Consider the following 13,560-nt stretch of genomic DNA (forward strand, 5'->3'; position numbering starts at 1 on the left):
CCGCATAAAAGCGAATGGTCTGCGCCTTAGAGGCGAACGGTCACCCTAACTTAGACAGAAGCATGTTTTGGGGCTTAGGGGCTTTTGCTTAAAGGCGGACTATCCGCAGGTGTTTGAGCGGACCGTCCGCAGTTTAGAAGTTCGAACTGGCCACGCTGAAAAGTATACCGCGGACGGTCCGGCCCTATAAGGGTAGACGGTCCACCACCTCTGTAACGATACAGTCTGATACGCATTCAATATTGAAGTAGCCGTTGGACTTGAACGGCAGACGGTCCGACCCCTGTGAGGTGGACGGTCCGCTAGTCCCCAGTTTTCACGACTTTGTAATCCAACGGCTAGTTTTGAAAGAAAAGGCTACATATACTTCACCCCAGGGCATGGGTGAGTTCTCTTGGCACTTTGGAAAGCTTGTTTGACATTTTTGAGCCTTTTTCCACCTCTCACTCACTCACTTTTCTTAGAGATTGCATTCTAGTGAGATTGAGAGCATCCTAAGGCATTGCGTCAAGAGTTTGAGCTTTGTGGCACTAGGGAGTCTTCAAGCAAGCATCATTGGCTTGTTACTCTTGGAGGTTGCCGCCTCCTAGACGGCTTGGAGCCTGTGGAGCCATTGAGCCCTTCAAGGAAGATTGTGAAGGAGTCCCGGCTATTCTTGTGAGGGGTTTATGCTCACCTCGCTGGAGTGGTGAAGAGCAATATTAGTGGAATCGAGGTTTGGAGAGGTTTTTTTATTCAAGCCAGCTCAAACATCAAGCGGTGTCTTGATAGAGGAGTGGTTGAAGCATTGAATCGACCTCAACGTGGATCAGGGGTGACCGGCAAGTCATCGACATCACGGGAAAAATTTGTCTCTTGTGTTCGGTCTTCTCTTTGCTCAATCTCTTTATTGCAATTTACTTTGAGCAAATATATTCCTAGAGTTTGATTTGCACCTTGTCACCCTAGGTTGCAAAACCTCACATAGTTATAAAGTAGCTAGAAATAGTTTTCCTCTTGTGTTACTAATTAAATTTATTTAGTGTTGTGATTTTAGTTGAAACCACCTATTCACCCCCCCTCTAGTCGGTATCCTAGATCCTACACAATGCAGAACAAAACCTTGCCGTGATGGAAGGTTGTGGTGAGGTATATATCATTTTCATTATTTTACCCCATCTGTAATTTCATATTCATTTTTACTATGTACTAATTAAAGAATCTTGAACTGTTAGCCCTCTCGATCGATGAAGCGAAATAAGCCATGAGATCGTACAAAGATAATGGAGGGAACACTTCACATCACCGAAGTGACAGAAGAGGGCCAGCCAATTGCTCTCGAAAAAGTGGCTAGAAAGTTCGTGAGTCAATGCGGGGCTATTGTAAGGGACAACGTGCCCATCAGCATTAGAGAATGGAAGGGTAAATAAAATGATCCATACATGCTCCCGCAAACACAAAAGGATATGTTGTGGGCAGATGTCAAGAAACACTTCACACTTCCTGAAGGTTTCGAAGAAAAAGATGTGAAAGAGTGGATGCTGAAGAAGATGGCAACCCAATTCCAGACCTTCAAGAAGAATCTGGAAGCCAACTTTATCAAGAAGGGCCAAACTCTAAATTTCGATGAGTGGTCAAAGTTAAGGGACCACTGAAACTCATTTCTGGAATACAAGATGAGTGAAAAGTAGTGCGAATAAGGTTCGCATCAACTCAACTAATGCCCAGAAGAAGGAGTACCATCATCGTCTAGGGTGAGGTGGTTACATAAGTGCAATTCCCAAATGAAAAAAAGATGGAACAAGATCTATTCGATCGAGGTATCGTACCAGCGACTATTGACTGGCCCGATCGATCAAAGAATTGGTATTACGCTCATGGAGACAACCTGAGCCAAGAGGATGTGACACTTATGTTCAACGAAACAATACATAAGAAGGCCAAAAGGCTTATCCAAAACATTGAAGATGCTAAAGCGGGAAAGTTGAAGGTTGATAGAGAGAATGATGAGCTCACTTGACGCTCGGGAATCCCGAACACCCATGTTGCCGAGGCTTTGGGGTCATTTTGTGAAAGTTTGCTTTCCGTAGGGACATCGACACATATACAAGCTGCAAGTGAAGAAAAGGAACAACAAGAGGAGAGCTGGCGGCGCATGTTAGAAGATAAAGTGCATTCACAAGAAGTAAGAATGCAGGAAGAAATTAATCGGTGAGTAGCCCTGGCAGTTACTGAGATGGCCCAATTTGAAGCACTGCCGATCCCAACGTCATCAACCCTTCTCAATGACGAAGCAGCTATGCTTCCACAGGGGTCCCCAATGAGAACATGCCAAGATTACCCGTGGTTGCGCAGGACAACCAACGGTGATGACATCACTCAACGCACCTCATGTGAGCTTTATAGATCATTCAGCAAGATCACTATTAAGGTATACATATATATAATGCAATCTTCTCAATTGATCCACGCCTCGGAAGTTTAATAACTTCTTTATTTCTCCTATATGTACAGGTGGCGTATGAAAGTGTTTTACCAATCCTGCCAGGTCAGACAAGCCATGACATGGAGATTCCACCTGGCTACTCCAACATTAGCCTAGAGCAGATTTGTGATAGTCAATATGAAGGCCTAGAGCTCAACCTCCCGGGAGGTGACGGGGAAGGGCACTAAGAGATGCACTTCACGGGATCATTCTATGGCACAAACCCATCATCCCCGGCAAGGAGGCATCATTGCTCCCCGTAGATCCCCCATAGCGACCATCTCCTCAGAACTTAAGACCGTCATATCTAGCACATCCACCTCAAGAACCGTTGTCACCACCGGTCCCGTCACATCCTCCTCGATCACCATCTCCATCTCCACTGGTGGTGCGAGCGACGACAACCACAACATCCCTCTCCGATCACTGTCACCGGGACTAAGACCCGCAACGATCAAGGAACCTGCAACACCTCTGAAGAAGCCACAACCACCGCCTTCCAAGCCAAGGCAGCCAAAGGAGAAAGAACCTGTTAAGAAAATAAAGAAGTCTGAACCCATTCAGAACCTACCAGCCGATATGACTACTAAGGAATTGTGGAGGTATCGCAAGCAACGGTGAGGGAGTTCTTCAAAGCATGCGTTGAACATAGAAAAGCAAAGGAGATGGAGGTAAAGCCAGTAGATCCATCAAAATTAAATTTTTTTATTGGCATAAAAAAAAGAAGTCAAGAGGACTTTACTATCGAGCTACAAGCGTTTGTTAGTTAAGTTTGATAAGAAGAAAAAATGACGAGGAGCGTCGTCTTCCAGTGGTACTGTCCCCCAACTCGGAGAGCAAGTAGATAAAGATGCTCAAACTATAGCAGCAATGGCCTTAGAACAACAAATCCAAGTCATTACGTTTATGCAAGATACAGGTATGTCGCTTGCTGAAGTTCTAGGGCAAGTACAACCGCCAGCTCTAGAAAAGATTGTACCTAAATGGCCTTTTGAGGTAGGCAAGCCTCTAGTTAGGCCTACACTAGTACGAAAGCTCTCTACGAAGATGTACAAATTCCATCAATGGTACAAGGAGTAGTTTGCCAACAAAAGGCTCATGTTCGCTCTTCGTGTTAAACCGATTAATTTTTTCAGCAAAGTGAGAAACTCCTGTGGATGGAATTCAACGATATATATGAAGTGTACCACAAGGATGCCCTTGACGTCTCTCTCATCAGCGCTTGGGTTTTGTAAGTGTCTGTTTATCAAGACGTAAATTTTGGCTCAGATCATTATTTTATGTGTGTGCGTCGTCTTATTAACTTTATCTTCCATTTTATGTAGGATGCTAATTCAAAGGTGCCGTAGAGAATTGTATTTCAACATTGGCTTCATGGATCCATCAATCGTTAACCAAAGCAGATATGGGATCAACCAAAGCAAACATTGGAGGCAATATACAATTTCTTGGAGAAACAAAATTACAAGAAATACATACTACTGCCATACAACTTTAAGTACTGTCTATTTTTATTTTCTTTTTCCTTAATGTTAGTTAGCTCTAATATGAACATTTATGTACTTAGTTTTCACTGGATTCTCCTAATAATTATGATTGATTAAAGCCACGTTATTATGTTCGATTCATTGAGGAAACTACCGGCGGAGTATGAAGACATTCAAGACATGCTAAACTTGTAATAATTCTGGACCTTTATCTCTATGCAAAAGTTTGTTTCTTAAATTTTCACCTAACACTATATCATTCATTATTTTAATCCATAGCACATGGAAATGATTCCGTAAGACTCACCATGGTGAATTCACAGAAAAACTTACATTCAATCAACGTTCCCGATACGTACGAAGTTTGCACATTTTGTACATTCTATAACACAAATATTTCATAACTTGTTTTTTTCCCACTAAAGTACTTGAGGCAGGAACAAGGCAATAATTTATGTGGATACTACGTCTGTGAGCACATGTACAATTTTGTGCATGACAAGGTGCTGTCGTCGCATGATATAGATGTACGTAAAATAAAACTATCAATAATTAGTTATTTTCTAGCTCCTTATATTTAATTGTTCATGTAACATTCACATATTTTCAAATTACAGATGATGGATATTCAAGAAAGACTTTTGGAGAAGGAGAGGATTTTGGCAATCCAAGAAGGTCTCATAGGATTCCTGGTGGACGAGATGATAAATCCCGCAGGAGAATTTTATTACGACAGATATTCAATAGCTGAATCGAGCAACATTGTATAAATACTAGTTTGATGTGTATAATATATATAGTACTGTCATGAAATATATATACAACTTGCATACAATATTAATATGGAAAAGAATTTTGAAAAAAAGTCTTAAGTACGCCCCTTTAGTCCCGGTTGGCGTGCTTGCGCCTGCGTGGCCACCCCTTTAGTCAATGACCTGGGACTAAAGGACCCATTTTTATCTCGAAAACTTAGTCTCAATTGGATTTTCGGGATCTATGACCCTATCCAACCGGGACTAAAGCCGTGTTTTCCACTAGTGCGTAACTCCTTTGCAACAATGGGAATCAAGCATAGAATCAATAGTATTCTGTTAAGCGATTCTAGAATTTTGTCGGGTCAACTGACCCCGATGAACTGGCCTAGATCATAATATCACGCTAGGTGATGCAGCACCACGCTGTCTCGCATCCCCGTCGTTGCCTTGCTTGGCCACAGCAGCATGAGCCACACACACGTGGGCACTGGACACCACGTCACAAACAATTTTTGCTGGCGGGCAAAACCGGTTTCTGCTGGCGGGTTTCGCACCCGCCAGCAACTCACAGTCAGTACAGTTCCAATTTGCACTGGCAGGTGCTTAGGTGGCCCGCCAACACAGATTTTTTGGGATAATAAAAAAAGCCAGCACCGCAACCGCGGCCGCTCCGCCGCTCGTCGTCGGAGCCCAGCGCTCCTGGAGACCCGCCGCCCGCCGACGCCGCCCCGCTCCTGGAGACCCGTCGCCTGCCGGCGCTCGCACCCACTAGCCGCCGGCCGCCCGCCGATGCTGCTCCTGCTCCTAGAGACCCGCCGCCCGCCGACGCCGCCCCGCTCCTGGAGACCCGTCGCCTGCCGGCGCTCGCACCCACTAGCCGCCGGCCGCCCGCCGATGCCGCTCCTGCTCCTAGAGACCCGCCAACGCCGATCCCACTCCTGGAGACCCCGTCGCCCGTCGTCGCCACCCACCGCTCCCACTCCTAGAGACCCCGTCGCTCGTCGTCGCCGCCCACCGAAGCTACACCCACTAGCCACCCGCCGCCCGCCGAAGCCGCTGCTTACCGCCGCCCGCCGAAGCCGCTGCTTACCGCCGCCCACCGCTCCCGTCGAAGGCGCGCCCACCGCCGCTCCCGCCACCCGCTGAAGCCGCCGCCGCTCCCGTCAAAGCCGCCGCTCCCGCTGCCCGCCGAAGTTGCACCCACTGCCGCTATCGCCCCCCGAAGCCGCCGCCTGCTCATGCCGCCTGGAGAGATAAGATAAGGATGGGATAAGGGAGATGGGAAGCCAACCTCGCTTAAGATATGAGATGTAGTGGGCTCTGTGCTAGCGGGCGCTTAGGTAGCCCGCCAGCACAGACGGCCCGTCACCTTTGTGCTGGCGGGTACTAATTTCGTCTGCCGGCACGCTAATTTCGACGTGTTAGTACAAGTCGTTTCTGACGTAGTGGAAGCCCATGTCGTCACCGTGCCTCCACGCTCGATTAGGCATCTCATATCTGGGCGAGCTTGTTGCCCATGGCAAAACCAGCAGGCCCTGTCACCACCATCCTCGTCGGCTGTCGGGCTTCCGATAGCTACCTCTTGCGATGGCAGGGTCATAGAGGAGAAGGGCCTGACTGCGTAGGGTTACGGGCATCGCCTGAGTCACTCTGGGGCGAGCGACGCAGGGGCATGAGATTCCGTCTGGGATAAGATAACTCTGTAAGTCCTAAGAAGATATAATACAAAGGTCTAAATGTTTTTTATATGCTATAAAAGATAGAAAGAGAAAAAATATACAGAATGACATATATAAGAGAAGAAAATGAAGAAATAAAGAACACAAGAACCCAATACTCATGCATCTTGAAAACATCCCGGTAATTCAGAATTTATTAAGAATAAATAAAACAATTGTCAAACTGACGTCAATGACTGTTCCATTTCTTCTTAATTTCATAAGAATATGAGAATACTAGTATTATATAACAAACTCGCCCTAACCAGCAGTTTTTTCTGGGTGGTCCAATAAACCATGAAACTGTGAATACGTATGTTTACCATAAGGATACTTTTAAACACACTTCAGACGCACATATATACAAATACACTACTTACTCTTTACGACAATGCTCATAAATCATAATATCCTAAAGATTTAGTCAAATTTCTCTCACATTCAAACGATTATTTTTATGTCCTTCTCTGAGAAATGAAATCTTATGCTGAATTGCTACCAGTAGAGTTGAGGAGTTGAGATGGGTTTTGAAACATGGCCTGTTCCTGTAAGGCGCAACTCAAAACATCTCCAATCCCTCGCTTGGCCCCACATACTAGTGTTCGCCCTGTTCGGCTGGACTTATAAGCCAGTTGAAAAGCTAAAACGGCTGATTTGTTATGAGAGAAAAATACTGTTCGGTGGCTGATAAGCCGGCTGATATGCTAAAGCGAAGAGGCTGGTTGTCCTCATGTGATATTCACTTGACCCCTCTCACTCGCTCCCCTCATCGTAACGGCAAATCTGGTGCCACTCACCCGGGAAAAAAAAAGATATCCCCTCACCGACCGTCCACGCAGACCGCACACTCATCCCACTGCCAATCGGGCCCACTTACCCACGCCCCACAGCCCAGTGAAACAACCGTGAAACCCACCCCCCACCACCGGAAAGTATTCCGCACACGCTCCCCGACCCGCTCCGTTCGTCGTCGTGTCGACTGGGTCTTCATCCACCTCCCTTCCCTTTGCTCCGTCTCCATCGCGCGCCCCTCGGGATCTCGCCTCGCGGAGCTGGTGCCTCGCGCGCCGGCGGCTGCTGCGCGCGCGGTAGGTCGGTCCCCGGCGGGCGAGGTGCAGGAGAGATCTCCTCGCGGAGTTAGGGGCGGGGCGGGCCGTGGGAGAGGTTGCTGGGGCCGATGGGCGGGGCGGTCTCCGGCGGCGCGGCGGTCGGGGACGCGGCGGGGGCGACGACGTACCCGGTCGTTCTCAACGTGTACGACCTGACGCCGATCAACAACTACCTCCACTGGTGCGGGCTCGGGATCTTCCACTCCGCCGTCGAAGGTGAGCGCCAGGCCCGAAATGGTGATCCTTTCCGGAGGGGATTGTTCGGTTCCGAGAGGAATGGGTCCGTAGGTCGTAATGTTCTCTTGACTTTGGCAATTAGATGCGATTTTATTGGAAGCCATGCTTTTGTTCCATGAAAAAGCGAGTTCCTTTTAGCAACCAGCAGGATCTTCGATTGGTTTGATACATGTTCGAATTGACAATGGAGAAAGTTTTTCCATCTTGAGATTCTAACCGAGACATAAGCTAGACGACATGCTGGAATGATTGGATTAGGAATATTGGGCATCCATCCTGCTCGGCATCTGATGGGCTTTGCAAGCAATGAGTAGTTTCCAAATAGACCTAAGATTATCAATTGCCGCTTTGAAAATAGCATGACACGCGATAATTTTGTTTGTCTTTATGAATGGGCTCTTTTAACTTAATTATGGAGATACCTCGTTAGCACTTTATCACTTTGTTTTGAACAAACTTGTTTATTTGTTAGCTTACTTATATGGTTATATACCAACTTTCTTTTGAATGTGTCATGTGATCAATCCTTTTACAGTAATTCTTGCGCATTAGAAAAAAGATATATTTCACAAACTACACTAACTTCATCAAGGCTATCACAAAAGGGCAAACACACTTTTGAAGACACTATTTTAAAGAACCACACTTCTCTTTCCCCTCTCAAATATGCAGGAGAGCTACGCATCATTTCACTAAACTAGTAGAAGAGAAAAAAAGTATACAAGGCGAAAGCCTTACAGGACTTTACGACACACAGACTCTAGGAAATAACCCATCCGGGAAAAAAGGACCAAGGAAAACACCACCTAGTCTATTCCCAAGAACAGACCCTGGAGCTCCCTGGCTCTGGTGGCACACCATAAGGTGCCTTCTTCCTTGACATCCCACACGACCTTGTTCACATCTGGAGAGGCAGCATTAAGGGCGTGTTTGGATGGCTACCGCACTGCACCACATGTCCCCACACCTCAGCTACGGGCGCAGCTCGTGCGTTTGCTTGCAGCCGAGGCTTAGGCACGCCGAAGAACCACCACAGAGTGCTAGTTCATTTTTGCCACTGCTGCTCACCAAAAGTGTGGCGGACGATTCGTCCGCTGTCCTGTGACGGCGTCCAAACAGGCCCTAAAGACACCATCATTACGATACTTCCATGATATGGGCGTTGGTTTAGCAAGGGACAGAAAGTAATTAGGCACAAGAGATAAACGAAACTCGCCCTCTCGATGGAGGCTCTGAGTTGATTAGGTTTAATTCTTGCTTGCTTTCCCTGATTGCCTTCCCCTCATATGTATAGGGTTGGCACAATTACAATCTCGCAGGCTTACAACTCCTTTTCAACTCTATCTCTAACAACTGAATCCTAACAGCTTATCTCTCCTAATCGTAATCCAAACAACTTCCTAAACAAATATCTAAACAAACCGACCAAACAGGACTCAAGAGGAACTCTGCTTCTTCTTCTTGTGAGAGAACTTCCTGCCAGAGAATGCATCCATAACATTCCACATTTCCCATGAAACAAGGATGGTCAGCAAATTAAGCCCCTTTCATTTCTGTTTGTCCACTTCATTGAGGGAGCGACTCCACCAACTAGAGAAACCTGCAGCTTCAGAATTGGGTGAAATCCTCCCATGCCCAGCCCACCAAAGAATGATGAACCAAACTTGCCGAACAATGGGCAATTCACTTATACTTCAACAGCAGAGGACAAGAATGTGTTGTCTGCTATCATCCACTTGGTCACTTAGGGGACAGTGAGGAGGATGGGGAAGACCTCAGCCTATCTGTCCAACCTCTTTTCAGGACAGCCAACCAAATGAAAACTTTTGCAGCGAAGGTGCGCCCATGGATTTCAAATCTGTTTTCATAGTGCAGATCTGATGGTGCCCACAAAGAAAGCCTTATGGGTTGATTTGCAAGTGTAGGTCCCAGCCTATCTGCTGTCCAACTTCTTTTCTGGATAGCCAACCAAATGAAACTTTGCAGTGAAGGGGCACCCATAATTTCCAAATCTGTTTATGATTTCCATGGTGCACATCTGATGGTGCCTACAAAGAAATCCTTATGGGCTGATTTGCATGTGTAGGTCCCAGAACTAGAGAACGTCCAGATATGCTGATCTTGAGTATCATTTTGCAGAACCACAATTCAGCAAATATTCCTATGTGGCTTGTACAGTCAAGGCTCCTCTAATATCAGGCACCCTTCTACCAGATCCCAGTTCAGCAAATATTCCTACGTGGCTTGTACAGTCACGGCTCCTATAATATCAGGCACCCTTCTACCTAATCTAAATTGAGCAAATATTCCTATGTGGCTTGTACAGTCAAGGGTCCTCTAATATCAGGCACCTGGTGATGGTTATCAAGAGCTTTTGCTACTGTCAATTTGCATAAAGTTTCACAAACCACACTACCACAATTTTATTTCATTCTTTTACAAAACCAAACATTTTAGCTCTGTCTCTTCACCTTTGTGAGCTGACCAGTGAGACCACTGTTAGAGATGAAGGAATGCTTAAAAGTGTAGTTTTGTAATGCTTAAAAGTTTTGTGTGGTTTTGCTTAGAAAGGTTAGCTTAATTGTGTGGTTTTGTGGTAGTTTTAGGACTCTAGTGTAGTCCTGCGAAACTTACTGAATTTTTTGGTGGTTACTGTAGTAAATTACCCACTTAAACTTTTGTTGTAATGGGACCTCTGCTGTGTTGTCAATAGATAGGCTTATAGTCTTGAAAGTGCCCTTTAGGATTCATGATGAATTAGTTGAAACTTCAGGTTCCATGGGAGATATGCCATTTCATAAAAAAAATACTACCCTGACATCCATATGCCATTAAATAAAAAAAATAGTATTTTGCTGAGACACTCCATCTATAGTGTTCTAGTCCAAACTTCAATTGTTTCAAGTTGCAAGTTCTTGAAAAGTCTACCACTCTTAACCTGCAATCCAGTATACATTTATTTGGGCAGCTAATTTTAGTCCATAAAAGAATAGTTGTCATTTTGCTCTATCTATCAACCAACTCAATTGTTTCTATGTTTTCATATGTTCAAGACTTTCTTTTGATAAAGATAGATCTGTAAATGTCAGTAAATTTTATTCTATTTACCAATTGTGTATCCAATGGTAGAGCGATAAATTTGTGAAGCACTAATCCATTACGATCTCTCTCTGTATTTTTGAGGGATTACTGCACAAATTTCCCTGAATATGCATGTACCCGTGATGATATTGTCATCATTTTATGATGAGGATCAAAATTTGATAAGTCTTTTCATGTTGTATTTGGAAACATTTGGTCCATCATTATGCATCAACCCCGTCCACATGTCCAAATTGTTTATGTTTATGTTACTCTGTTTTGAACAGTCCATGGATCGGAGTACAGTTTTGGAGCACATGATCACCCATCAAGTGGGGTCTTTGAGGTGGAACCAAAGAACTGCCCGGGCTTCATATACAGATGTACGATTTTCATTGGCAGCACAACTATGAATCCCTTGGAATTTCGAGAATTCATTCAGAGAATGGCCTCAGAATATCATGGAGATACTTACCACCTCATTTCCAAGAACTGTAACCACTTCACGGATGATCTTAGCACCAGATTGACAGGAAAAACAATTCCTGGTTGGGTTAATCGACTTGCAAGGCTAGGTAATAAAACATGTGCTCCTTGTAAATTATTCTCTGAAAGTTTCAAGGATTGTATTACTTCCCAGAAGTATATCACACTATCACTTAGGTGTCTTACGTTGTTGTATAATGAATAATGTTCGTGGAAAATCAACAGAAGTTTGACTTGTAGTATCTCATAGTTCTAACTACAGGATTATCCTGATTATAAATCTAGTATTCTAGTTAAGAAACTATAGATGGGAGAAGATGACCATACTGAAATGTAGAAGATGGCGCCCATCTTCTTCTGCAGATGAACATAGGCATGCTCAAGCTTTAGGAAAATGGATGGAGCAATAGTATCTGATATCATGTAATGATGGGAGTAAGTTGTAGATAAAGATGCTGAGGGCAAGTATGGGATTGTTTTAGTGCTCAGGCATGGGAGGAGACTTGTTGACTTGTAGAGAAAGAGTGATGGCTAAACAGAGTACAAGGATTATTTGGGGGTGATGAGACACAGAACTAAGAAATGATTAGAATCACAAACACACCTTATTAAAAAATCAAACTAATTTTTTTATTAGTGCTTCTAAATTTGTATGGAAATATCTGCAGTTGCTTTTACTCCAAATTATGATATAAGATATTTGCAAATCTATGATCAACATGTCATCAATTCATCGGTATCCACCTGATTTAATGTATTAACACACAGTTTCTGAAACCATTCTGGATTCAAATAGTTCAACCAACATTCTGCATGTTTGCAAGCAGAAAAGGTCCAAGTTCTTTGAAACTCATACAAGATCAGCTGTGATCGTTGATGGCTACTTATCCTTTGCCCCAGCAATACACTGCTCGTCAGTCTTGACCAGAATCTGATAATGAATGTTGACCAGATACCAGTTTTTTCCTCATGGGGTTTATGAGGCCTCAGGAGAAAACTTCAAAAAGAAAAAAAAACTAACCATGAGCCAGAAAATACTTGACTCCAGTGTCTTCCATTCTTCGAGTAGTATTTTTGGATGCAACCGGTTTATTGACAGATGAAGCACACGATCATGTATGAAAACATGTATCTTCTTTTCTTGGTTGAAAAGAAACATCACATATTGAAATGAAATTTGAGTTCTGTATTTCTGTCAACCTTGGTTTACATTGGAGGATAATCCAAATTATTTTCAGGGGCCTTTTGCAATTGTCTTCTGCCAGAAAGCATGCGGCTTGAGTCAACTGAGACAAAGCATCTTGCGGACTGTCGTTTCTCAGGTACATACTGATGTTCCCTGTTCCCTATTTGTTACAACTGGTAGTTTATCATTCTATTTATAATTGTCAATCTCATGTATATCCATCTTGCTGTCATATGACATGTATACATGGCTCACTGCTGTCCGGTTTGGTGTCTTTACATCCTAATGTTATCCAATGTCATGTTTGTATGCCTTATTGCATTCCTTGACTTTTAGATGATTCCCACACAACAAGCAAGGATAATTTTGATGAAGATGACTTGGAAGACAAACACCTGCTTCCAACATCTTCTGTTGGTGAAGATGCAATTGTAAAAGAAGTTCACAGATGAATGTCTTCTAGAACCATGCAGTGAGCTCTTCTGTATTCTAAAATGTAATGGGTTTCAAAATTCAATGTGCAGCTTGTCATTCATTATTGTGCATTGTAATTTCTGTGTTCTAAAAATGTAATGGGCTCTTGTTCTGTTCTGAAATTTTGTATACATTCAGTGGCTTGTCCATATTCATGATTGAGTTCATTCATTCTACCAGCACATGTAATTTGTACTGCCCTCTTTAGATTGTCTGAGATTTGCGGCTTGCGTGGAATCTTAATTTGTATTTCTTTGTAAAATTGCAAGTCAAAGGGTGGCTATTGCCTATTGGGTCGTGGGAGCTTCCCCATATTATCAGTGATCCACGTGCAGTTTGGATCTTTCACACCTTCATTGACCCCTTCTCTTTTAAATTAATTAACTTAAGTATTAGTGTCCATTGTAATACAAGTAGTCCAGCCATATCCCTTCGAACGCTCCTCTTTTGAAGAAGGCGTGAGTGGGGTGGATGGCAATTGATGAATATGCCTGTAGGTGTCTGTGTTTTCTGTCAATCCTTTGGAACAGATTGTAGTCATGCAGTAGGGGCATTATCCTGAG

General features: G+C 44.1%; 1 protein-coding gene across 1 annotated transcript; it reads left to right on the forward strand.

Moving 5' to 3' along the window:
* The first annotated feature begins 7,380 nt into the window (after nucleotides 1–7,380).
* Nucleotides 7,381–13,179, forward strand: LOC117853986 (deSI-like protein At4g17486). Its single transcript, XM_034736264.2, has 4 exons — nucleotides 7,381–7,749; nucleotides 11,139–11,426; nucleotides 12,576–12,659; nucleotides 12,860–13,179. The coding sequence occupies exons 1-4, from the start codon at nucleotides 7,602–7,604 to the stop codon at nucleotides 12,973–12,975; spliced, it is 636 nt and encodes a 211-aa protein (XP_034592155.1). The 5' UTR covers nucleotides 7,381–7,601; the 3' UTR covers nucleotides 12,976–13,179.
* Nucleotides 13,180–13,560: the final 381 nt, after the last annotated feature.

Source organism: Setaria viridis, chromosome 4 (assembly GCF_005286985.2).
Source record: "Setaria viridis chromosome 4, Setaria_viridis_v4.0, whole genome shotgun sequence".
Taxonomy (NCBI): Eukaryota; Viridiplantae; Streptophyta; class Magnoliopsida; order Poales; family Poaceae; genus Setaria; species Setaria viridis.

Bases quoted from the DNA above. Each gene is read 5' to 3' on its own strand.
- LOC117853986 (XM_034736264.2), top strand. From the start codon at position 7,602: ATGGGCGGGGCGGTCTCCGGCGGCGCGGCGGTCGGGGACGCGGCGGGG. The intron at 7,750-11,138 runs GTGAGCGCCAGG...TGTTTTGAACAG, and splicing joins CTTCCACTCCGCCGTCGAAG to TCCATGGATCGGAGTACAGT. The intron at 12,660-12,859 runs GTACATACTGAT...CTTGACTTTTAG, and splicing joins TGCGGACTGTCGTTTCTCAG to ATGATTCCCACACAACAAGC.